Source organism: Numenius arquata, chromosome 16, assembly GCF_964106895.1.
Source record: "Numenius arquata chromosome 16, bNumArq3.hap1.1, whole genome shotgun sequence".
Taxonomy (NCBI): domain Eukaryota; kingdom Metazoa; phylum Chordata; class Aves; order Charadriiformes; family Scolopacidae; genus Numenius; species Numenius arquata.
Window position 1 is genome coordinate 1,851,810 of NC_133591.1, and position 26,678 is coordinate 1,878,487.

General features: G+C 42.8%; 2 protein-coding genes across 2 annotated transcripts in view; both read left to right on the forward strand.

Annotated features, from left to right (window-relative positions):
* The first annotated feature begins 467 nt into the window (after positions 1–467).
* CHEK2 (checkpoint kinase 2) lies at positions 468–13,142 on the forward strand. Its single transcript, XM_074159581.1, has 14 exons — positions 468–717; positions 1,616–1,740; positions 2,031–2,178; positions 2,689–2,779; positions 4,364–4,472; positions 5,749–5,802; positions 6,584–6,645; positions 7,136–7,235; positions 8,439–8,525; positions 9,306–9,469; positions 9,688–9,803; positions 10,297–10,382; positions 12,216–12,296; positions 12,904–13,142. The coding sequence occupies exons 1-14, from the start codon at positions 468–470 to the stop codon at positions 12,997–12,999; spliced, it is 1,569 nt and encodes a 522-aa protein (XP_074015682.1). The 3' UTR covers positions 13,000–13,142.
* A 1,787-nt stretch (positions 13,143–14,929) lies between these two features.
* Positions 14,930–26,678, forward strand: part of TTC28 (tetratricopeptide repeat domain 28) — a 154,673-nt gene continuing 142,924 nt past the window's right edge. The window contains exons 1-2 of the mRNA XM_074159776.1: positions 14,930–15,241; positions 25,958–26,236. Coding sequence (XP_074015877.1) covers positions 14,930–15,241; positions 25,958–26,236 — 591 coding nt within the window. The remainder of the gene's footprint in view (positions 15,242–25,957; positions 26,237–26,678) is intronic.

Here is a 26,678-nt window from a genome sequence, read left to right on the forward strand (position 1 = left end):
CCAAATTGGCTCCATCTGTGATAAATTTGTTGGGCGCTTTCAGCATCAAGAAAACATACTTCATTTTACTCTTCTTACGTTCTTATTTTTCCTTTTTCAGTTTTCCCCATGGCGTTTGGGGAGCTGCCATGGTTACTGCTCCGTGTGGGGATTCTGTCAGAGAGCGCTGCACGTGCGTTTGTGAAATAAAGCGTGAGCCCCGAAGAGCTCATGTAAAATCCTAGGAATAAGATTTAGCTGTTGTTTTAGAACCAGTAGAGGGAGCACCACGTTCTCTTTTTAAAAGGAAAAACATAATGATTTGCGAAAGTCTTGGGATTTATGTATAATCCACACATGCACACTTTGGTTGAAAGTTTTACCTGTTTGAAGCCTGCAAGTAGACTGGGCTATTAACAGTACAGTGTGGGCATGTTTGTCGGTTTTGCTTTGCTGTAGTAACTTTAAACGTTTTCTTTGAAGCCAACATGTCTCGAGAGACTGGAAGTGAAGCGCAGCAGTCTCAAGATACCCAACAGTCACAGAGTGGTACCGGTTCCTCTTCCAGCGGGTCGCAGAGCACTAGTCAGTCTTCCTCAAGTTCTGGCACCCTCAGTTCTTTGGACACCGTTCCCACTCAGGAGCTTCCGTCGATCCCCGAGGACCAGGAACCTGAAGAGCTTGCTCCTCAGCCTTGGGGTCTGCTCTTTGCACTTGGAAAAGGTTTCAGCAACTGTGGTACGTGCATGCTGTAATAAGCCTCTTCGTTCGTTTTTAGTAGCTCAGAAAAGTTTTGAGCAGCTTGGTAGATAGCAATGTCTTTTTCAAACTAAGTACAAGCAAATTTAGGTACAAGCTTGCAACTTTTGCAATAATGTTATATTCCATACTTAGAGGAATTCTGGGGTATTCATGTTTTGTTACTTGCTTTATTTTTCCACTTCATAATTTATTTTGTTTATGTATCATAGAATTATCTAGGTTGGAAGGGACCTTTGAGATCATCTAGTCCAACCATCAACCTAACTGATAAAAACCCATCACTAAACCATGTCTCTAAGCACTACGTCAACCCATCTTTTAAATCCCTCCAGGGATGGTGCCTCAACCACTGCCCTGGGCAGCCCATTCCAAGGCTTAAGAACCCATTCCGTGTAAAAATTTTTCCTAATCTCCAATCTGAACCTCCCCTGGCGCAACTTGAGGCCATTTCCTCTTGTCCCATCGCCTGTTCCTTGGGAGAAGAGGCCGACCCCCCCTGGCTACACCCTCCTTTCAGGGAGTTGTAGAGAGCGAGAAGGTCTCCCCTCAGCCTCCTTTTCTCCAGGCTGAACACCCCCAGCTCCCTCAGCCGCTCCTCACAAGACTTGTGCTCCAGATCATATGAGTCTGTACTGCTGAAGGTGAGCCAAAAGCTCTACTATTACTGAAGAGGATAAAGTTATTAAAATACTGTACAAGGTGTTGTAGTGCATGGTGCTTTGTCTGAATTAAGACAAATAAACTTGATTGTATAGGAAAAATCTTGTCTTTGTTATCCTACGTACTAGCGTTTGGCATCAGTCTGTAGTGCTACAGTTAATAACCTCCTGCACTTTTGTGTGCTCTCTCTGCTTTACTTCCTCCTCCTCTACAGACTGCGTGAATGATGAATACTGGTTTGGAAGAGACAAAAGCTGTCATTATAGTTTTTCTAAGCTAGGATTGTCTGATACTGGCTTCTACCAAAACTATAGCAAGAAGCACTTCCGAATTTTCAGGGTAGGTGCTAAAAAGGTTGACTGTTTTTTTTTCCGGTTTGGTATAATTGAGAAAGATTGACTTTGGCAGGGGTGGATCCTAAAGAAATCAAGCTTTAAGTACCTTCAGTGTTGACTCCTTTAATAAAACTCTTGGCAATACTCCCTTAACCCAGTTTTATGAAATATTAGTCTCATTAATCTGATTTCCTGAGCCAACAATAGTAAATTTCTGTAGTCTGTTATATCCTTACAGTAATTTTCCCCCTATTGTTACCTTTCCCGTTTTTTTTTTTTTTTTTTCTCTTTGAGGAAATGGGTCCAAAAAATTCCTACGTTGCCTACATTGAAGACCACAGTGCAAATGGAACTTTCGTTAACAGAGAGCTCGTTGGAAAAGGGAAGAGACTTCCACTGACTCACAACTCTGAAATTGCACTCTCTGTACAGAGTAACAAGGGTAAAACGTATTATAACATAAGTAGGTTCTTCATGTGTTGCCCGAGAGGTTGTTTCTGCAGTGATTTGAGTATTTTTCATGCAAGCTGAGCTGCTTCATACGTGCTATGAAAATACAGTCAGGAATTGATGTTTTAGTACTTGCATAAAAATTAAGTATATCCACCTCAACCCTAGAAAAAAAAAATGAAAAAAGAAGATTTAAAATAAACTGCATCAAGAACCACCTTATTAGAGTATAAACCTTTATAGTTGTTTTCCTGTTTTTGAAACACTTTTGGGCTTCAGTAGCTGTGTATGTGGAGGTGGGAAGAGGGGAAATAGACTATTCAAGGGAAGTTGAAAAAAAACCCAGCATCAATTAACTTTTTAATATATGTCTGTTTTTATCCTGGCAGGCAGCGTTTTCTTAGTTATGTTGTTGACTATAAAAGCTCAGGAAGCAGAGTTGTTTGTTATAACATAATGTTAAAGTTAATAATGGGAAAATTATCTCTGTTTATCTTCCTAGTGTTTGTATTTTCTGATCTTACGGTGGATGATCAGTTGGTGTTTCCTAGGGAATTCAGAGAGAAATATATCATGTCGAAGACTTTGGGAAGGTAAGCGTCCTTCTTTCTTCAGTATTAAGCTTTAATTTTGTTACTGTTTTCAGTACTTTGTGTTGGAATTATTACCAGTGTTAATTGAGCTGCCCTTTTAAAAAAAAAAAAAGAAAAGAAAAGAATAATACCTGAGTAAACCTGTTCTTTACAACAGCTTAAACAGGATTTTTGGCTTTATTCCTACAGTTAGCTGGGTTTTGTAACCTGCCATTAATTGTGAAACCATTTCTTCTTTTTTCTCTAGAAGAGAATAAAGTCTGTAGATTCTTAAAAAGTTTTTAAATTGTATATATTAATTTACTCAGTTATTCGAAGTAGAAGAAAGAGCTTTATGTCAGAATACAGCTCTCTGCAACATCATTGTTGAGGCCTTCAGACAGAAGGGGAAAGAACTGTTTTCAGGAAAAAGGAGAGGGGCTATTTTTTTTATCTTTTGGAAAAAAGACAGTGAAGAATTTGGAGGAGAATGCTTAAGTGGAAACAAATCCCACTGTAAAAAAAAGGACTTCTTTCTGTGATATAATTATAACTTAGGAAAAATAAAAGCATTGCCATACCTGTTGTTCAGATTTGTGCAGCTGAGACAACTCTTCACTAGGTTGTCTTCCCTGAAATGCATGTGTGTGATGGAAATGCTGATGGAATTTGTCCTTGATATTCATGGGTACCCTTTGTACAAACAGATTAGTTGCTCTACATATTCACTCCTGCATTTTTGAATGGGAGGCCCTTGACATCACTTGCTGTTTAAATGGGCTTCCTAGCTTTTGAATGCTTTCTGAGAGAGTTTTTCACAACATACCATAGTCAGGAAGTTGGAAAAAAGCAGCCTCAAATTGGGTGTAATCCACTGCTTTCATTTCACAGAGTCATAGAATGCTATGGGGTTGGAAGGGACCTCTGGAGATCATCTAGTCCAACCCCCTGCCAGAGCAGGTCCACCCAGAGCAGGTTGCACAGGAACGTGTCCAGGTGGGGTTTGAATGTCTCCAGAGAAGGAGACTCCACCACCTCCCTGGGCAGCCTGTTCCAGGGCTCTGCCACCCTCACAGGAAAGAAGTTCCTCCTCATGTTTAGATGGAACTTCTTATGGTTCAAGTTTGTTCCCGTTACCTCTTGTCCTGTCACTGGGCACCACTGAGAAAAGACTGGCCCCATCCTCCTGACACCCACCCTTTAAGTATTTATAGGTGTTGATCAGATCCCCCCTCAGTCTTCTCTAGGCTAAAGAGACCAAAGTCCCTCAGCCTTTCCTCATAGGAGAGATGCTCCAGGCCCCTCATCATCTTTGTAGCCCTTTGCTGTACCCTCTCCAGCAGTTCCCTGTCCTTCTTGAACTGGGGAGCCCAGAACTGGACCCAGTGCTCCAGATGGGCCCTCCCCAGGGCAGAGCTGAGGGGCAGGATGACCTCCCTCCACCTGCTGGTCACACTCTTCGTGATGCACCCCAGGATGCCACTGGCCTTCTTGGCCACAAGGGCACATTGCTGACTCATGGGCATCATTTCGTTTTTCTGTAGCTGTTATGCAGGTTTTTGAATAGTATTTGTAAGGATTAACGTAGCTGTGCTTTTGTGTTAGTGGTGCCTGTGGAGAAGTCAAGCTGGCGTTTGAGAAGAGCACTTGTAACAAAGTTGCAGTAAAGATAATCAATAAACGGAAGTTCATGGCAAGTGGCATTCCAGAGACAGTAAGTGGGTTTGTTTGTTTTCCTGCCTTTTGGCCACCTTGCAGCAGTCCTGGAAGGTTTGGTAACCTCTCTGACCCCCCAGCTCTCTGACACTAAAGGGGATTTTCTCACTTCATGTCTCCTGTATGTGATTTTGAAATGCCTTTTGATTTTACAGAATCTATAGGATTCTGTAGAAAATGCTTGCTTTTATTCTTGACCACATTTCATTATTTTCATAATTCAGGACTGTTTGTTAATGTGCTATATACAGAGGGTGGGGGGGCGAGTCTCGTGGGGTTTATCTCCTAAAATGCATCACATAGACACACCATAACCATCGGAGTCTGATCAAAAATTGACAAACTCTGCTAATTTTGTTGTATTTTCCACTATTATAATACTTTTTAATAAAATTGTATAAAGCCCTTTGGGAAGGGCTTTTCATGTGTCTACTCTTGGAGCAGAAGCCTGAATTTAAAGGACAAGGCAAGTGGCTTGGCTGCAACATGAGAAAGATCTGAGCACCTTTGTATCTATTGCTCTGGTCTTCCGTACCACTGCACTTAGAGATCATGGCACAAAAAGTGCATTATTTGCAGATGAATATGTGACATCAATGTGATTGAAAATGGCAAAATGCAATTTTGGAACATTTCTTCGTAAAGACATTTCTTCATCTTCTTCATAAAGATGAAGAAATGTGTTATGAATTATAATTATTAAGAAATGCCATTGTACAAAACAGAGAAAGGGCTGCATCTGTAGAATCTTGTACACAGATTTGATCATGTGTGTTTAAAGAGGATTGATTTGGCTTGGAAGAAGAGCAAAAAAATTGCTGGGTTGATATCAGGAGTTGACCCTAAGCCACAGATCAAAAGAATCCATTTATGTTATCTTGAATATAGGGGCTGGGGGAGTGTGGCATTTAATTTTCAGGTTAGCCTATTTGGGAGGCATCTTGGAATGAGGATAGCTGTTTAAAGCACAACACCCGTATATGCTCACCAAGACTATTTTTTTTTTTTTAGTTTGGAAATTAGGTGGAGATTTCTAACCTGCAGTGAAATGATGTGTCTGGAGCAGTATCTTGCCACAGACAGTGAGAGCAGACCTTTCGTTCAATTCACTGAAGGCACCTGATCAGTTTATGGAAAAAGATTATAAGTTATGGGCACCTAAAGTAGCAAGGGACACGAAATGATGGCTTTTCTGGCACTGTTTCCTATTTGTGATGTGTCTTATTCCAGAACAGCACTGTCTTACCCAGTGTGTTATTTGATTCTTTTAATAGAACCCAGCTTTTAATATCAATACAGAAATTGAAATTTTGAAGAAAATAGATCATGTGAGTATTACTGTTCATTTTTTTATTCCTTTTTGCTGCCTACTGTTCTTCTGTAGTTCACTGACCTTAGTGTAGTAAATAAAGATCAATTTTATTTGGTTAGAAAATACCTTAAAGGATGCATATAATTTTCCTTGTAAAAATGTCTATGGAACATTTTTATTTTCCTTCTTTTAAGTATATTATGCCTTTACAGATTTGAGCTTTTAAAACTTTCAGTTACTGAGATGTAAATCTGAGAAGAAACTTCACAGAAGTTTCAACCTGAACCACTGCTGTAGAAACCTTTCCTTGATGCATGTTTTTGTAAATACTGCCAGATAACAAAATTTATAAATTGGATTCCGCTGGCAATTTTTTTTTAATTTTTATCCCCACTTGCCCCTGCATGCCCCTCCCTACCCCACAAAAGGCAGTGCTTTTACTTTCGTTAAGTAGAACGTTTGCACAGCTTAACGAATGTTCCCTTGCTTCCCAATGTGCTATTGCATATAAAGAAAATATCTCACGACTGGAAAAAATAAGGATACTCGTTGGGCTGTATTCACCGCAGGAGCTGGATGTGTTTGTGTGGGGAGGTACAGGGGAGAAGACAACGGACTAAAATAGGAAGTGTTTGCCAAAGCCTGGGGTGCTGGTCAGTCTTGTTCAGTGTTAGTTTATCTGGTTGAAATCATAATGAAATCAGAACTTTAGGATGATAATGGTAGTTTTTACAAATGATTGTACTTTTTTATGTGTGTTTATTTGTGTTCCCCCCCTTTTTTTTTTTTTTTATTAGCCTTGCTTAATCAAGATCAAAAACTTCTTTGAAGCAGAGGATTACTACATTGTTTTGGAACTGTAAGTAGCTTGTTTGAAAGTAAACGCGTAAAATGAAATGTTTTCCATAGCCTCAAAGCATGTGTATAATTCTGAACTTGGGGTTTGTTGGTTGGTTGGTTTGGTTTTTCTTTTGATGGCCTCCACTGTTCTCTGAAACTTCTGTAAAATTAGGAACTGGGATAACTGGGGGAATAATCCTTCTACGCTTTGAAGGTGCTTAGTGCCTCGATAGCTGCCCGCTCTGCTGCTGTTGTGCATCGCTGCTACTTTTTTGATTTAGAGCTTGTAAGAGGAGGCTGATCAAAAATCTTGTAACTCCTAGGGAAGACTCAGGAGATTAGGCCTGGTTCAGCAGCGCGTGTGCTGTATTTAGGACATTGCTCACTCATTTTCAGAAATACATTCCTTCTCTGCAGCCAGAATAGCCAAATGTTTTGGTCTCAGACTTGTCTAATGGGATTAATCCTTTGGAAGTAATACATTGACTTGTTACCTGCATTTGTTTTAGGATGGAAGGAGGAGAATTGTATGACAGAGTGTCAAGGCCAATCAAGATGAAAGAAGCTACCTGCAAGTTGTATTTTTATCAGATGCTGCTGGCTGTAAAGGTAGATAATCGTGAATTCTACCAAGAAAAATATGGTCATGCATATGAATGTCAGTCGGATGAATTCTGTCATTTGTCACTTCTAAAACCTGAGCGAGCAATCAGCACAGCCCTCTTAACGAGTTGGTTTAATGAGTTTTTTTACCTCACTGCAGCCAAAGAATATTTGAACACTCCTACTTCAGTCCCTGTTTTTAATAAATAATAATACAGGCTGTGCTTGTTGATGGCAGGATTATCAAGTGAGACTTTTCGTAGTGTGTGGGCAGAGTCCCCAGTGTAGGAGCCTTCAAAAAAAAAAAAAAAGCAATCAGGTGCTTTACTAGGCACTCCTGAATAAGCATTTCCGTTCAGTAGACAACAGACACAGACTAATACATCTCAAATACTGAGTGTTGAGTCTATCGATACATTTCTTCTAAATTCAAGAAATGGTAAGTGTATTTCATTAGTAACTTCGGCAAGATTGTTGTCTACATCAAACATCTGCATATGAATAGAGTTCAGAACTACAGATAATGGAACAATTCTACACTAACCTCAAGGAAGTAACTTTTTTCAAAATCCTTTGCGTATTTGACCTGACGTTGATCTTGCATCTCCTCGTTACTCACTTTTCCTAGTTCTATCAAAAGGGTTTTTTGACCCTTTTTCAGCCTCCGGCTCTTTGACGCCTGAGGTGTTTTTCAATCTATTACTCAGCAGCGTGAGGCCTGTTGTGGTGTGGTGAATTTAACTCTCTTTGCACAATGAAACACAGACTTGTATATAAGAGGGTATAATCGTACAGTAATAATGTAATAAACTAAGAGAAAGGAGAGAGAGAGAGATGGAAAACCAGAATTCCTACAAAGGCAGCATAGAACTTTGGTCTTCCTTAGTTGTGTTGCTTTTCCTGAGATGAAGAAAGAAGTTTAGCTTTCAATTGAGTGGGAAGAAGGGAAGACCTTGCCAGGTCCACATACTGTGCTTGGATTGAGAGTTGACATTTGAAGCATCATGGTTTCTAAGGTTGGGGGTTTTTGTGGTTTTTTTTTTGTTTATTTGTTTAAGAATTCATAAGCTCTGTAGTTTTAAATGCATACAGGCCTCTTACACAACCATTTTGGTTATCCTGCCATTGCTATGTGAAAAATTGGACAGCTTACATATAAAAGAAGCTAATAGTCTGTTTTTCTTTGATTGTATGTCTGTGTACATCTAGTATCTTCATGACAATGGAATTATACACCGAGATCTAAAGCCGGAGAATGTGCTGCTTTCATCTTCTGAAGAGACGTGTCTTATAAAGGTAAGGAAACTTACATTTCTTCTTGTTCGTGTAGAAATTTGGGAGTATTCCTTCCCATTCTTCTCAATATTTAGTTAAGAACAGCAAAAAATAAATAAATATGGAATTAGTGAACTATGAAGTAACTTAAAACATTGAGGGGTTTTTTTTTTCATAGGTTTAATTTTACTTTTGTGGCTATTTCAGCTCATGCACTTACCTAAGAACAACTGAGAAATGTTGTGCTTGTCTAGCACTTAACTGAGTATACAACTTCGAATGTCAAGACATATTTTTTTTTTCAATAAAATGTAAATTATTGAATTACAGACAGTGTTTCCACAAATATCCAGGCTGTATGGTGACAGAGTATTTTGTTGTTGTTTTGGGGTTTTTTAGGGGGAATTTAGGGCTGGGATTTTTTTGTGGGTGGTTGGTTTTTTTTTTTTGTCACAGATAAGGACTAGATTTGCATGCTAGACTGCTTATTTTTCAAGTAATCTCTTCTAATAAGCTACAGTTCCTTTATTCTGTGGTTGTCCATTTACATCCAAATCTGAGAGTACTTTTTGCTAGTGTAAAGTATGATTCTTTGTTGTATTTCTCCCTACTCCTGTTCTCAGTTCTTGTTTACTGACCTACTTAGCAATATTTGGGATACATTTTTTTCATAGTCATGTACTGGAAGTGACTTGGAAAGAAGAAACTTAATGTTACCTCCTGATGTGTGTTGACAGTATGATATGTTGTGCTACAGTCAATCCGAATGTGTAATGTGGTGTTACCATTTTTAAATACAAGATTACAGATTTTGGACAATCCAAGATTCTTGGAGAAACTTCTCTTATGAAAACATTATGTGGTACTCCCACGTATCTTGCTCCTGAGGTTCTAAATTCACTTGGGACCGCTGGATACAGCCGAGCTGTGGACTGCTGGAGTTTAGGAGTTATTCTTTTTGTATGGTAAGATCTTGTGGAGCTGCTCCCTTCATTGGGCAGTCGTTGACGTACATGGCTCGAGAGTTGGCAACTTCAGTGTCTTTATTAGGAAGTGAAAGTGTGTTTAATACTATATGTGTTTAAAAGGCGCTACGATAGCAGCTGCTTTAAAATGTGTGATTGTAGTGTTTCATTCCCTGTGATAAAATCTATCTTATTTAACTTGTTTCTCTTTCATGTAGCTTGTGTGGCTATCCCCCATTTAACGAGCAAAATACTCGACTGTCTCTGAAAGATCAGATCACTCGTGGAGAATACACCTTCATTTCAAAAGAGTGGAAGCACGTCTCAGACACGGGTATGATCCCTTTACAGTGGGGAGCAGAATATCTCGCTCTTTTCTTGTCATTTTCGTTTTCATTTAACTTCCTTTCAGCTGTATGGCACATTGCATGCTGATTTGTTTAATTTTTAAAGTAGTGTTTAAAAAATTTCTTCTTTTTTTTTTTTTTTAAGTTCAAAGTTCAAGCATTAGAAAGAGCAGATAAATTTTCATTGAAAAGATTTCTTAGCAATATTTAGCTTTATAAACAACAGAAGTATAGGGTTTGCAGGCACGTAGGTCTGTTTTTCCTCTTTTCACTTTTTCTTCTGACACTATCAAGCTGGGCTACAAATTTTGCTTCGCTCAAAGATTCTGCAAGCGTTGAAACAAAAATGCCAGGAATTTAAGGGATGTGTGTTAGAAGACGTGTTGTTGCACGTCACTTTGGTGTATGCATATTGCAGAGCTTATTTTCAGGTAATGAATTTATTGATCATATACTAACTAACTCTTTTTATTATCTTAGCTCTGGACCTCGTGAAGAAGCTGTTAGTAGTGGATCCAAGCAAACGACTTACAACAGAGGAAGCCTTAGAGCATCCTTGGCTTCAGGTTGGAATTGAATCTTATTGGGTTGCTCTGGGGATAATGATGTAAATTCACCTTGATGTAAATTCAGAGGCAGTTCAATAGCCTGAATTTTATGAGGTTTTGTTGATAAGGTGTAATTTGTTTCTGCAAGGAAGCAGGGGAACACTGACTACTCTGATCAGCAGAGATGTGATGGGTGCCTGATACTGCCTCTGTGGAGAATACCCTAAAAGGGATACAATGATGGGCAATGAGAGCTTCAATTCTTTAGCTTCATGGAAATAGCAACTGTTACCGTAAGTCTGTCTGTCTCTGACTGTAGCCAGCAGAAAAACAACTGTTGTTTGGTGCTTCTCATGGGCACGCACTGCTGCCTGCCTGCCAGCTGGCTCTACAGTTGCTGTAAGACCGGAGGGACCATACTGCCCACTTACAGGAAAAGCAGAGAGGAGGAAAAGGGCATGTTTAGGAATTGTTTGTTTTACTGGCATTGTCGATGATGTGTAGGAAGAGGAGCCATCAGATCCCAACCTGTAGGACATTAGCCCAGATGCCGTAGCCACCACTTTCCTGTTGGACAACGAAGCAGAGTGAGCACCTTGAGCCGACTGCTTCCTTGTGTCTCTGTTGGAATGAAGATGATCTGGCAGTACCTCATTGTCTGTCAAAGCCTGTGTGGGCTGGAGCCTTCTCTTTCTTGCAGCGTCCAGAACAGAGTTGCTTCTTGGCTCTCCCAACAAGCAAACGCTGTCTCTGCAGCACACAGATTGTCTTCTTTTCCTGTTCTCCTTGTCTTTTCCTCTCGCAATGGCAACTAGACCTCCTGTTGCTTTTCAGTGTGTTTATTTTCTTGGCCCCTGTCCCTGGCAAAGCCTTCATTAGCTCTTACCCCTCTTCTTGCTGCTTTTCCAGCATGGCGTGCTTTCTCCGTTCTTCAGTTTCGTGGTCCTTTTCAACTGTTATTGCTGCTTTTTGTGGTCATTTAGCCTTGCCTGATGCTGCTCAGTGCCTTTTCCCACCCTAAATACATCTTTGCTTAATTTCCCTTTTAATTTGACTTCTTCTTTGCCCTCTACCTTGTCATGAGGTCTCCATGTGTAGGTTTTACCTTGCCATATCACACACCCTTCTGCTAGAGAGAAAAAGGAATCAGTAGCTTCCTCCTCTCTTCTCCAAAGTGGCCATGCTGTCCTTTGTTTTATGTCTGTTGCCTTCTCTCTTTATTATCGGGATAATGTGGCTTAACCATCTGACAGCTCACAAGGCTTCACGTACCCTCTCTGCACAGGCTGAGGGCATTTCTCAGCCATGACCAGTTTGATTACCTCCTCATGCAGCCTGACCCACGCTGGAATGGGTCTTGTTGCGAACTGTGCTGGGACCCTTGGCAACAGCCATAAAAAACTTGTATGGAGACCTTTTTCTTCTCTCGGTCTCGTGATCTGTATTACATCGTCAAATAATAACGGCGGCTCAAAGCAGCTTGGGTCCTTGCCACACCGCTCCTCACTGACCTCCATCCCGACACTGAGGTGTTGACCACTGTTCTCTGCGTGCCAATTCCTTATCCATCGAATAGTCCATCCATCAAACCCAGATCTCTCCAATGTAGGCAGAAGGATCACTCCATCATAGAAAGCTACGAGGTTGATCAGGCAAGATTTGCCCTTGGTAAAGCCATAGAAGGAAGGTGTTTATTTGGGGGGAAGTGGGGAAACCTCCTTTTCTCCTTTATTCATTCATTCTTTAATTTCTGACCCATTTCATTAGCCAAAATGTAGGTTTTTCCTTAAATATTCCATATTTAAGTAACTTGGAGTTACTTAAGCAACTTGGAGTTGCTTTTTTTCACAGGATGAGGATATGAAGAATACATTTCAACAGCTACTTGTTCAGACCCAAACCAGTATGAATCCACCCCAAACATCAAAAATGGTATGTGCAACAGATTATTTCAATACTTGATGCACAGAGAAATGAGATTTCAAAGTAATTCATAATAAGAAAATCAGTTAATTTTGAGAACTTAGAGAAATGTGCATTTTGGCTCTATTAATTTTGTCTCTTAATAATCTCTGCTTTCTGAGTAGAAGCAACGGACTTCTGTGCTTTGGCAAGACATAAATAAGACTATTAATTAAATGTACAGAAACAATCCCTGAGGCTTTAAAGGATTATTCATATATTTAAAATTAAATTGTTGAACATGTATATTTTGATGGATTCAAGTCACAAGTGATTAGTGTTCAAGGAAAAATTCTCATGTTAGTGAAATTTTAGAAATGGTATTGTGACATTCATTACCAGATGCTAATTAGGAGAATTTTAAACAGTAGTGGAAGCTTAAGCTGGGGGCAGCGTCTTATATGAGAAGGATCAAATATAATTAGATAGATCTTGGTGGGGAAATGTTTTAGATGTGTTGCTTTTTTGGTCACAGAAAGGAGGCTTTACCCAACATCTGTAATTGTGGAGGAAGCAGAGCAGTCAGGCTCTGTCTCACCTGATTTAATGCAGCCGTCCCGCGGTGTCTTTCTTTTAGCCAACCACCACAAGAAAGCGTCTCCATGAAAATGAGGAAGAATCTGGCCCTTCTAAGCTTGCCGTTCCTTCTACATCGTTTCAGAAAATGAGGTGAAAAAAAGAGAAAGTGACTTTTGTTAATTATGGCTTTTTTATGGAAAGCGGATTTTTTTTTTTTTATTTAAGAGAAATCTTAATAATGGAATAACTGATGAAGGTGCAATTGATAAATAAAAATAACTTTGTAAGATTGAAGTGACTGCTGTGTGTGCGTGAGAATCGACAGAGTCCTGTTCCGCTTCACCCCGCTCTCTGACGCAAGGAGAGGATCAGAAAAACTCATGAATGAAATTATTAAAAGTTACTAAAAAATTTGTAGGCTTGCTTCACCACCACCTACATTCTACGGTACATCTTCTGGTTAGAGGCTCTTACTGTAAGTTGATTTGGAAAGAACAAAGCCTAACGCGTTATGAGATAGACCAATGTCAAGTAGGAATTAAGACACTCGTGACTCGGCTGCTCCCACGTGTGCCTGTTGCAGAGATCTTGTGTGTTTTGGGATATTGGATAATAACCACTGTTAGTGATGGCAATTCCTCTACATTCACGTTTTTCTCAATGAACCGGATGGAGGAACATCCATGGGCATCTGGGTGAAAAAAAAAACCCTGGTTCAGCTCCCCCCCAGATGCACAGGGGTGATAGGAGAGAAGAAACGCCCGCCTGTCCTCTAAGGGCATTCCCTTTCGGGTGCTGTGTGTGACGGACACAGTCTTGGAGGGGTCTGGTACCTGCTGTGGCTCATCTGAAGTAGAAAGGAACGCTCAGCAGCCCTTTCCTAGGCAAAAGCATCGAGGACTGGGCGTGTTTGGGCGAGGTTTGTGATCTGGTGAACTGCAAAAGCGGATACCTTTGGGATTTGGTTACCAGCGATTTGAGAGAGACCTGCATCATTACAGGCGAGAAGCTAATTCACTGGCTACTACTTACACTGCAAATTAACTGTAATTGGTCTTTAGACACAAATAGAAAACTTCTATAATTTATTCCCCTGTCTTTTTTACATCCCACTATTGTTAGATTATTTTTTCAACTGCTTTGCTTGCATCCTTTCTCTGGGACCTGAAGAAGACCTGCTTTCTAATGAAATCTTCATTTTGAAGTCAAATCTTGGAGCCGACAGCTGTGCATTCATCATTTTATTGCAGAAAACCTCCTGAAGTTTCAGGTTATTACATTTTTTTCCGAGAAAGGGTAAGTTTGGGAGGTGTTACTAAATTCCACTAAGGTAAAGTGGCATCCAGTGTTCACTTAGACAAGAAAGTATTATTTCTTTACTGTCTGTTACTCACAGCAGGAGAGTCTTCATCGTAACCTGCTTGCCTGTTGGCCGGGCTTGGGTCTACAGCATGTGGAAGGCTGGGGTTGGATGCCGGCGGTACCAAAGCCAGGAGGAGGCGGAGGACGAGCGTGGCCGTGCCCGGTGAGAGCGATGCCCTCGGTGCCCAGTGTCGCCGGTGAATCCGCAGAGGTGCAGCCCCAGGTACCCTCGGGCAGCCGGTGCTGGGGGAGATGCTCTTCCACCCTTGCGGCGATTTCGGAGCTGTGTTATCCCCAGTACGGGACTTCGCAGCGCTCGCGGCGGGCCGGCTGAAGGGGCTGCTCGCTTTTTTCCTCTGGCCCGGGTGGAGGCCGGGCTCGCCCCCAGCCCCGCCGGGCCACCGAGCGCCGGGCCCTCCGGCCGAGGAGAGAGAAGGCGGCGGGGCAGCGGCGAACGACCCGCCCCGGGCCGGGGCGGGGGGGGAGAGGCCGGGCTCCAGCCGCAGGACGTCCGGAGCGGGCCTGGCGCCGGCGGGCGGGGGGCGGCCGGGGTCCGACCGGGGCCCAGCCCCGGGGGCGGGGCCGGGGGCAGTGCGGTTCCCTCAGAGCCGGGCCCGGAACGTGGCGCCGCGGGCCGGGCGGCTGCGAGCGGGATCGGCCCGGCGGGGGGCGGCGGCGGCCCCCTGAGGAGGAGAAGGAGGAGGAGGAGGAGCCGGAGCGCCATGGAGCAACAGGCGCCGCCGCCCGCCCCGCCGGGGGCCGTAGCGGGGGGCCGGGCTCGGCGGCGGCGGGAGCGGGACTCGGAGCCTCCCCGGGTGAGTCGACGCCGGACGGGCGGGAGCGGCGGCGGGAGCGGCCCCTCGGCCCGGCCCGGTGGCCGAGGGAGGCGGGAAGGAGCCGCCGGGCCGGGCCGGGCGCGATCCCTGCCCGCGGGCGTCGGAGGGAAGTTGCGGGGAGCGGGCGGGCCGCTGTCCCGGCCCGGAGGGGCCGGCGGGCCCGGCGGGGCGGCGGGATGGAGCCCGGCCGGCGGCGAGGTGAGGCGAGGGGCAGGGCGGCGGCGGGGCGGCTCTCCCGGCGGGGCTCCGGGGCCGCCAGGCCTCGGGTGCGGGCGCGGTGGCCCGGCCGAGCGCTCGGCTCCCCTGGCCCCGCAGCTCCGGAGGGGCTGAGAGCGGGCCCGGGCCGCTGGGCTGCGGCGGGGAGCTCGGCGGCCGCCGGTCCTGGCGAGTGCCGGCGCTTGGCGGTCGCCGAGGGGGACTGGGCTGAGCTGCCGGGACCTGCGGTCGCCTGTGGGCAAGTGTTTCCATGTCGGCGTTTTAGCCCGCTGGAGCGGGCACCCTTCCGCGAGAGAGGGCGCGGGTATCAGCGTGAAAACTGCCTGCTCTGTGGGCTCCAGGAGAAGCGAACGCTAGACTTGTTAAAGTCTTGAAACTTTTTTGGTGTTTCAGATGTAGTTTGTAGCACTGCAGAGTTTATTGCCCGGCACGGACACGCGTCCTCCAGCAGACCCTGCCTCAGCCGGGCATCCCGGCCACGGGAAACGCTGGCGGTGACCGGGTTTGTAAGAGCTTTCTTACTGGCAGCGTTTGGAATGTGGAGACTGGATCCAGTCAGTGCTTGGATGACGGGAAAGGTGCTTAATGCGGTTCTGTATGTTCACCGGAATACGGTTTGGCTATTAAGGATGAGATGTGTTGTCCCCATCGGCAGCCCAAGCGCCCATGGTTTGATGTGGCAGCCGTAGGGATGTCCCTGGTTGTCCACAGAAAACCCCCAGTCTAACTGGCTGGGTGCCTCTGCCTTCCTGTCCTTCCTCCTCTTTCTCCGGAGCTGTTTGTGTTTATTTTTGGATGTCTTTCATTTTTCTTGGAGGTTCGCACAATCTTAGTCAGTGTCGTCCCTCTCGTGTTTTCTTCTGGTGTTGAACAAGAGCCCTTCAGGTACTAATGAAACCCTTTATAGGTTCCTTGGAAAGAGTTTTTTGATAAATGGATGAGTGGGTGTGCCTTGAATAATGAAGGATTTTGGTCAGCAGCAGGGTTGGAAATCTAACCTTTTTTGGGGGGAGGGGGGTTTGTCTGATACAAACACACAGTTGTGTTTTTTGAAGTCCGAGGTCATACTAGTGTATAAGACTAGTGATTATTATTAGTGATAACAACGTTAATGATTATTGTTACTGATACTCTGTACTGTGCAAATCTTAATTTTCAAGAGGTGAAATCCACTGCTGTGACAGCATCACTCTGTGTATGTGTTTCTGTTGGATATTGACCAAGTCTTGTCTTCTGGCTGCTTCACTGTATCACGTTATCCCCCTCTTGACTGAAGTTGGAAACCTCTTCCTTGTCCGCTGCGTATCCTTTCCTCCTTGCCTGGATACCAGTTACTTCCATTCTCGCTGAGCAGGTCACTGGAGATGGGAATGTTGTAATGAGAGATTGAAGGTGAATCATAGAATGGGTTGGAAGGGACCTTTCAGGTCATCAAGTCCAACCATCAGCCCAACACTGACAAAACCCACCACTAACCCATGTCCCTCAGCACCACGTCTGCCCGGCTTTTAAATACCTCCAGGGATGGTGACTCCACCACTGCCCTGGGCAGCCTGGTCCAATGCTTGACAACCCTTTTGATGTAGAAATTGTCCCTGATATCCATCCTAAACCTCCCCTGGTGCAACTTGGGGCTGTTTCTTCTTGTCCTATCAAGTACTGACCTACTTGTGTATCAGTGAATGCTGTCATTGCCATTGTGTTCCTTGGTGGCATCCCTTTGGAGACGACAACAGTGGTGCTACAGCAGCTGAGTGGTTTGTGGCAGACAACAAACCCTGGGGAGCTCGTCCACCTGCTGCACTAACAAGTCTTCCTTAAGCAACTTTCCTCTTCACACCTGGCTTTTGCTGTATCACTGGCTCCTCACTCCATCGTCACTCTGGCTGCCTGTGGCCAACGGATGGTTCAGAGGAAAAGGTCACACTCCTCATTGATAATGTAATTATTCACCATAACTGAATTCAAGATTTCGTGCTCCTTTTATTTAACTCGTACCAGATCTTTCTTTTGCATTAATGATGGATCTGTTGGATGGCAGCGGGAGCAAATGTCTCTTCAGACTTATGAGGTCAACTGCTGTTTCTTTTCTCCGTCCCCGTGTCACATGGACTATCTCTTCATGAGAAAATGAGCTCCTTTCTGTTTTAATTTCTCATTCTTTGTCATCTCAATTTTTGCATTACTTTCCACGTCTTCTGTACCGTGTTTTCACTCTGTTTCTCCTATTCTTTAAGAATTTCGACTCTTCCGTGTTCTTCCTTTGAAGTAATTGACAGTAACACACTGTGTGGTGGTGCCGAGGGCCGGTCCTGCTCTCCAAGGGCACCTCTAACGAGGTTAGCAAGGACCTGGAAAATAGGAACATCTGAGTTTTTCTTAGGCTTTCAGCATCCTCAGACGCAAACTTGAGTTGGCATTCCTTAATCTACTTTTGAAGGGTATCTCCGAGACCAGTGAAGTTAAATTTTGGGGTTTTTCCTTTCTGAGAAAAGGAAAAAGCATTTTAAGTGACCCCCGTTCAGTTTGAGTCTGTTTTGCAGCCTCGTAAACGCGTCACACGAGGCTCCGTGGCCTGCGTGTTGGACATCGCTGTGCTAAAGTTGCAGTAAGTTTATGCTGAATTCCAGCTGCTCCTACAGTAGAAGCGTTCTGAATACATAAAACTAAATAATCTATTTATATTATATGTATATAAAGAAATTATACAATATATATTACATGTATTTTCTCTAACTTCCAACTGTCAGTGTTGTATGAGGATTGCTCTGGTTTAGGCATCTATTACTGTGGATCTGGCCTTCTATGGTACAAACATAACTTTCAGACAGAATCTTGTCTCTCTATTTAAAAATTAAAATCTTAAGAATTGAGGAGTGTTTTGGGTTTACTTTCACTTGCTGTTAAATTACGTTGAAAGCACTGCTCTTTATTTCAGTGAGCTTTTTAAAAATTTAAATGTTCTTTACAGTACTTGAGAATTCAGTTAGAACTGACTGAGCATCCAAGGTGTATGTGTAACTCCAGTTTCCTGTTCCATAGACCTCTGTCAATTTCTTTCATGTTTTTAATTACTTTTTTGAATCTGTTACTACTGTTGTCATTTGTAACACCTGGGATAACTCTGCACTGGAACTCTGCTGCACCTCTGAGGTTGCTTCGGTTGGTTTTCTTTTATCTTCTGCCTGTTTGATGCCTCTCTGTCTCCGTGAAACAGTGAATAATTGTTCCCTTTATCTTCCCTGTGCTTTTCTTGATTTTTATAGACCTTTGACTTATTCCTTTCATTTCTTTTCTAATTTTCATAGTCCCTCTTTGTACATGGAGGCTGATCCATGTCTGGTTATCTGTTACCCATCTCTTACCTTCTCTACTCATGTATCTGTTTGTGTTTTTGTGGTGCTGGGGGGGTCAAAACTGACTGTGGTGTTTAGAATCCTCTTCCTATTGTGGATTTTGAGAATGGCCTAATTGTTTCCTGTTTCTCCCTTCCCAAAGATTCTCATTCTTTTCCTTGTCTCTTTGCCTGCTCATGAGCACGGAGACAACGTTTCCAGGAGAATTTATCCAAGGATTCTGAAATGCCTTTTGTGAGGGGGAAGGGAATGTTTGGGGCCAGTTATTGTGATAATAAATAAGGATTATTTTTTTTTCCCAATCACTTTGCATTTACTGACATTGAGTGTCACCTGCTATTTATTTCTACAATACGCTGAAGATTCTCTGTGCTCTGGGGGACTCAGTTTTACCTTTGGCTGTCACTTTGCTTCATTAGTGTGTGGTTTCGTAGCTCACCTGGTAACTGGGTTAGATCTCAGAGAAGCCCAGAAAGTTGTTTCCCACAGTCAGAAAATGAGAAAGCCAAGCGTGTTGCCGATATCTTGAATTCACTGGGCAAATTTGCCCAGAAATTTGCTGACTGCCATCGAGAAGCAGCAGCAGACCCCTGAGAAATAGGCTATGAGATACCGTTATAGAGTTCAGGGAAATTGTCTCTGGCTATTTGGTGGTTAATCCTTTAGAATAAGGTAAACCCCATCCTTTACCCTGAACGTACCCGAGTCGCGTGTTGGGGAAAATCCCTCTTAATAAACCCTACACGTAACTGACTGAAGCTTTGAAATATTAGTCTGCTCCCAGTTTACTCAGAAGTTATGAAAGAAGGGTTTAATTGTATATAATAAATAGTACGTATAATGGGAGATAAAATAATCCTGCGTTGAGAGACTGCTCACCTTATAAAAAGGACCATAGTTTTTATTCTTTTAGTACAACGTGGTCCAGAAGGATCAAGGACCTCGTGGACCCTGGTGCTCAAAGGAGGAGTCCCCTGCTCTCCATCAGCTTCCAGGGGGGTTTGAGATGGAGCGTAAGCAATGGGCCCAATAACCAGAAAACCAGGAGAGGGAGAACGACAATAACCCGGGGTGACTTACTCAGGACCAAAGAGCTTTTATAAAAAGCTATATACAGAAAGATTCTCTGGTCTCTTTTGGCTGTCTCCTCCTTCATCACTAGTTGGTGTCACGTCATCACGTGAGATGCTCCTTAAGGAAGGACTGAGAAGAGCTTTGAGGTCACCAGTTTGAGGAAAGTGGGGATAAAGAATTTGCAATAACTTGATGCCTGTTGCCCATAGCTTTTCAGTTATTCTAAATAATCCCATTTGGCGCTGGGTACATGAAAAGACTGCGTTACATACAGGAACCAAATAGGATTTTGCAGTGTGTTTGCAGTGAAAGCAGGTTAGTTTCTCAATAAGTATTTAAAAATAACATCTGTACAACTTAGTTCTTTCTTGATTTTGGAGTATTTACCTGAAAATAGAATTCTGTTTCTTAACTGAAATGTTTTCCAAAAGTGTAAGTGAGGGCATAATTTGGTCTGCGCAACCTTTAGGTTTTAAAATTATGTATGAACCAAAAAGTACTGTTTAAATTTAGCTATGGATTGCAGAGCTGTTGTGTCAATTTTTAGCAACGTGTAGCGTAGCTCAAATTAGAGTGGATCTAACTGATGTTACAGTTGCAGATCTCTCCAAGTTCAGCGCTGGAAGCCCACAGTTGCTTCTCATTTTCAGAGAATTCTTTAGAAAAGACATAGTTTTTCTTTAGCAAGTTGTGTATAAGCTCCAGTTAAAAAAAAAAAAAATCAATTTCCTTCCTGTTAATAAGTTCGTATATAAAATATTTTTGTCTCTAATGACAATGAAAAACCAAAGTAGTAAAATATTTGCAGAAAAATATGCTCCAGAAGCCTAAATATATATTCCGCTAGGAAATTTACTAAAATGTTGTTGTTTTTTTTATAGAATAGTGCTGTAACTTACGGTCTTATGTTCAAAGTATTCATTCCTTCTGATTTATTTATGCGTATAGATAATTTTTAGATTTTTTTTTTTTTCTGGTATAAAAGTAGGTTTTCATGAACATCTAAAAATATGTTCTAGAATATTATTTAAAAATTTGGAAGTTAGACTTCTATTTTACCTATTACTCTGTGAAAATCTAACTTGGTGGGGTTTTTTTTCCCCTATAAAGTAGATTTCCCAGAGGAAATGAAAATGCTGTCTGTCAGAGGAATATTTCCTGACACTTGTAGGAGTACTTTAGACTAAAGCAGATGTCAGGTTAGATACCCTGATAATTAACACAGAGTAAATGCTGGACTTTAAAAACTGCAGGACACTGAAAATGTGAGGAGCGACAGAAGTTTGTAGGATTTCCTTCATATCGCTTCTGCTGCTCCATGGAAGGTAATTTAAGAGCGTGTCTGGTGGGTGCTGGCAGTGTTTTGGTTTTCACCGAGGCATCAAAATTGTATTTTAGCCACAGGGCACAGAGTGAGTGTCTGTTCCCATCGATGTCCCACCTGTGGGGTGTTTATCTTGTGTTGCTGAGATTTAAGGAAAGGCTTTCCTATATCTGTGAGGATGTTCTCCAATTTCTGAAGAAAAACCTAGCAGTCTGGATAGCTGTTCTGCACATCCTACAGTGGCTTAAACTTTCAATTTCAGTGGCCTTTTATTTCTTTCCACACTATTTCTGTTAAAACCCTGTTCCGACTGGGGACAGGTTTCTCAGCTGCTCGAGGCTCGGAGCACGGGCTTACGGGGAGAAACTTCTTTATCTGCTCTTGGACTCTTGGCAAAGACAGTTTTTATTGCAGAAAAACAATAATACCCCAGAACACTGAGTGAAAAAAACATAAAGCCATTTTCCAGACTAAAATACAAGACGTTGTATAGATGCTCTCGTAGGAAGGGAAGATCAGTTACAGACTTAAGCTCATTTTGGAAACCCGTATTTAGAGCAAGTAACTGTCACTTTGTGTCTCAATCCATTTGGGATTCCAGTTTTTTGCTTGCCTCTTTATTTTTGGTTTTTCCTCTTTCCAGTGCTTCACTGAGTATCTTGAGCTATTTAGATAATTTAAAATATAAAAATGTCACATATCACTCTTAATGTATTTTTTTGAAAGTTATAAAGGATTTTTTTTTAAAAAAGATGTCTTAATTATGGGTTTACCACTCTAGACATGATCTATATAAAGCACATTTATTTGAATTGTGTAGCATTAAATCAGAAGGATTCGATACAAACCAACAAGCTCCGAGGTGGCCGATGCATTGCTGTTTGATGGAGCGTTCTCTTCCTGCTGTTGTACCACATTGTTTCCCCTTGTCCTCTTGCCTTGGAGCAGGATTTGGATTTGCCGTTATCTCTCCTCACTCATCGTATTGGAACTCAAGGGGAATGTGCTCCCCGCTGTGTTCTGGACAGCGATGAGCTGCTCAGACACTCGGATCTTTCAGCGTCTAGGGGCACTTACTTGTTTTATTTGCTAAATGTTCTGTCTGAGCAGAGGACTAAGTTTAGCAAGCTCGATCTTGGAAGATAAACGTTCTTGTAATGTAGGTTTTTCTGTGTGTTCAGCTTACTGTTTGCTTTGGGGCTCGGGAGTTTGTTCTTGAAAAAGAAAAAGCCCGAAGAAAATTGTGTGTGTTTTTAACACTCGCCTTGAGCGGTCAGTCAGGTTGAATCTTGAGCACCTTCTGCAAGAAGAGGAGGCATCTTCACCAGTGAAGGGAATTAATTGCTGAGCCTAATATGAAGCAGATACTGTGGGAGCTTCTGTCTGGTGAGACCTCTGGAGCAGGAGCTGGTTTGGAGAAGTGATGCTGAGAAGCTGGTGCCATCTTTATTGGAAATACATGAGCTCCTACCTGAAATTCTCTCTGCTAGATCCTCTTCTGCACTTCATTAGAACCTTTTTTCTTCCACTGCACTAAGGAACTTCTGCTTCTTATTTAGCGTTGGTTTAGTTCGTACGAGTACCTTCTATAACAGTGTTGGGCACCCGAAACGTGTGGTGCCATCGCCTTCCACTGTGTTAGTAGGAGAAGAGCAGTCGTGACTGGAAAGTGGGGATGGCTTTTTAATGAGTACTTTTTGTGTATCGGTACCGTCATAGTAATCTTTTTTTATTTGTGGTTTGAGCACCACAGTGACTCAGTTTTGTTCTGTGGTTCTTTCTTTTACCTAATGATGTTTTACTGCCTTACGTAGTTCTCGTGATAGCAGGAATTAAATAATAACGTATTCCAGAAATTACCATCATAGTTTCCTTTAAAATAGCTTCATTTTTTTTTCGTGGGATTATTTAGCTTCACAGGCAGAAACCACTAGACTTGGATGGCGAGGGTGTCTCCTCGTGGATTCTCCTCCTTGTTACATGCTCACAGTGGGATCCTGGGAAGATCACTAACAGCTTTGTGTTTTCATTTGTTCCTGTGTAACAAACAGACAGAAGAGACAGCTCTTGTTGGCCTCGTGCATTCTTGAGTCTCGCTGGTGTTCCTGGAGATTGTGCCTGACGAGAGATGTCCTGGCAGAGCCTCCTCTGGTGCCCAGTGACTCTTGGTGAGCTGGACAAGCTCACCTCCAGGCACAAAAACCTTTTGTGGCTGCAGGTACCTTCAGAGCCTCCCGCTGGAGGCAGTAATAGCTGTAGCTGTTGAGGAATTTGTTCCTTGAACTAGTTATCTTCTAAATAACGCAAGTTCATGACTAGTTGTGGTGCTTCTGCATCCGGACGCTGCAGCCGCTTGTTCTGAATATGATGAAAGAACAGAAACTACCCAACTTTTGGTATTTTTTCATTGTCTTTAATACAAGCCAATCCCCAGGAAATTCAATGAGAAGGACAGAGGCCACCTTTAAAATACATCTGAGAAACTGGAGTAGTTTATTTGGTATGTTGTACCCTTAAACTTGGCGTTCTTTAACAAAAGAACTGTTTTTTTGAGCAGTGTTTAAACCAGAGATCACCGTGGCTGCATCTGTTGCGTGCTGTTACTGGTAGGTTGAGCTCAGTGGTTCAAAATAGGAAGTTTTTGAAGCAAAATTGTTTCCTCTGCAGTCTGCACCAGACACTGTAATAAAGGAGGAACCCAAAGAAAATCATGTTTTCTGATCTGGTTATGTTTGTGACTAACTGATCAGATTGATTTATTCCAGTCTGTGTCCTGCTTCTTTCGCTCTTCATGTTGGTGGGAACTGGCTGTATTTAACACCTGGCGATGAATTCAGTCACTTAGTGGTCGATGCAGCCAGTTCTGTTAAGGGAAGTTACAGTTGCAGTCGATTATTTAAATTAAGGTAGCTTTATGGTTTTTAAGAATTGGAAGCAAGTTGTTCTCTGCCAAGATGATGTCACCTATCTGTCTTAATACCAGTTCTTTGGGACTTTGGATATTCTCAGTGGAGCCCTTTCACCTTTGGAGCTAACAAAAATGTCTATGACATCAAAACCCCCCAGTTTTTCACGATCAATGTACTTATAAATGAACGCTATATGGTATGGCCACCTGGGAGGAAGTTGCAGTGACAATGTAGGTCTCATGACCACACAGGAGAACAAAACAAGTAGTTTTTTTGATCCTGTGATTGTGGTGAAAAGAAAATATCATGTAGTTTAGAAACCAGGGAGTAGTAGTGACCTGTGCTGTCCCTGGCACCGCGGTACCTCCAGCCATCCGTGGCCTTCTGGTGGCTAATGACCTTTCTCGGGGCTTCCTGATCTTTGTGTTGGAGCATCTGCTCATGTAAGAGCTGCTGAATCTTCATATGCTGTTCTTGCACTTCTCAGGTCATGAAAAACTGACCACGTGCTGAAGTTTGTGGTGAAGTACACACGAATGTGAGAGCTGTCGCACTGCGTGATGTAAAACGACGTGTTCAGCTCTAGCGGTTGGGCTGTTGCTCAAAGTAGAGCGGCTTTCCTGCCAGTACTTGAGAACAGATGAAGTTGCTGTTTTGTGAACTTTCTTGAAGTAGCGAAGAAGTACGGCAGTGCATTTAAAGATGTGCTGCGTATGGAGTGAATTGTCAAGGATGCAGAAATTTGCTTTTTATAGTGCTGTTCATAATAATAATAATAATAATAATGCCAAGCTCCATAGTAGCTTATCTTAGCAGGAGTACTGTATAAAGATGGAATGAACAAAGTTTTTAGGTTGTTCTCCTGTAGACAGGACAAGAAGCAGTACGTTTGCTGATACAAAGGGGATTTGGGGAGCATATCAGGGGAAATAGTGTAATGATGAAAGCCATGCAGCGGCGTGATGAGCTTGCCTGAGTAAAACACGGAGTCTCCTTCAGCACAGGAGTTTAGAAACGGTTTGGACAAACACCTGTCAGAAAAAAAGTGAGTATAATCATAAGGAAAAGAAGAGATGGGTAGTTTCTAATTTGATTCTTCCCTACTGTTGTTGTTTGACTTAAGGAGAAAAAAAAAAAAAAAAAAAAGAAAAGTCTATAGATCGTTTGGATGGTTGAGACAGGATGTCGTTTGCAGCCTGCTTCCCTTTCCACCTAAAAATACGCCTCAGCTTGCTCTGGTAATGTATTTAAGCCCTGCAGTTGTTGTGGTGTGGTAACAGTGTGTGATATTCTTAACCTTTTTCTGTCTGCGGGACTGAAAACGGATGACACCAATCTCAATTATAGTATCTAAACCTTTAATGAATATTTCCAAGTATTTTCTATGTTACCATATGTACATGTTGCCTGTCGCCAAATACGATTACTGCAGATTTCACAACTCTCTTGTAATCAGAGCTGTACAAAGATATTCTTGCTTTTTTTGAGGGTCATTGGGAGAGAGTAGGGTAGACACGACAAAAACACGTATTGACTGCAAATGACTGGCTGAGGAAAACAAGAAACGTAGAAAATTAAATGAGGAGGCGGGGTGTACCTGAATCAATGGAGCTAGGGCTTTCTACAGCTCACTTTAAATAATAATCTTTATAATTAGAAGCTTTAACCTTTTTCCTTTTTTTTTTTTTTGTTATTTGGTATTGCCTGAAGTTGACAATCCGGGAGGGTGGCTCTGCCAATGATGACTGTTCTGTTGCTAAAATAAATTGTGTGCCCTGCTAATTTCTGTGAGTATACCCAGTTCCAAAGGCCCGTCCTCCCCTTCCCATCCAGGAGCAGTTTGCAGCCTGCAGGTACCTGGGTGCAGAGGTTTGTGAGCAGAGGTACCAGTGCAAGGTCTTTTTTCTTCTGCAGTAATGCTGGTGGCTTTAATTTCTGCTGTACAGTTTCTAATATTTAGATTTTTTTTTTTTTCCTTTTTTGAGTAGCATTTCTTAACACTAACGTATCATTTCTCCCTCTCCCTTCCTCTCAGATTTCTTTCTTTGGATCGAAATCTTTTGGAAGAAGAAGTCCTGACAGTCCCATGTTGAGCAAAGCTGAATTTGTGGAGAAAGTTCGCCAGAGCAACCAGGCTTGCCACGATGGCGATTTCCACACCGCCATCGTCCTGTACAACGAGGCTTTGGGAGTGGACCCTCAGAACTGCATCCTCTACAGCAATCGCTCGGCTGCCTACATGAAAATCCAGCAGTACGACAAGGCCCTGGACGATGCCATCAAAGCGCGGCTTCTGAATCCCAAATGGCCAAAGGTAAGAACGTGTGTTTGTCTTCTGGGGAAGGAGGAAATCCATCGGGATTATTATTCACGTACATAACACCTAATGTCAACAAGTGCATATATTTCTGTGCTAAAGCCTGGCTTTGCTAAAAGCTCCAGATAATCACAGAATGCTATGGGGTTGGAAGGGACCTCTGGAGATCATCTAAGTCCAACCCCCTGCCAGAGCAGGGTCACCCAGAGCAGGTTGCACAGGAACGTGTCCAGGTGGGTTTGGAATGTCTCCAGAGAAGGAGACTCCACCACCTCCCTGGGCAGCCGCTTCCAGGGCTCTGCCACCCTCACAGGAAAGAAGTTCCTCCTCATGTTTAGATGGAACTTCTTATGGTTCAAGTTTGTTCCTGTTACCTCTTGTCCTGTCACTGGGCACCACTGAGAAAAGACTGGCCCCATCCTCCTGACACCCTCCCTTT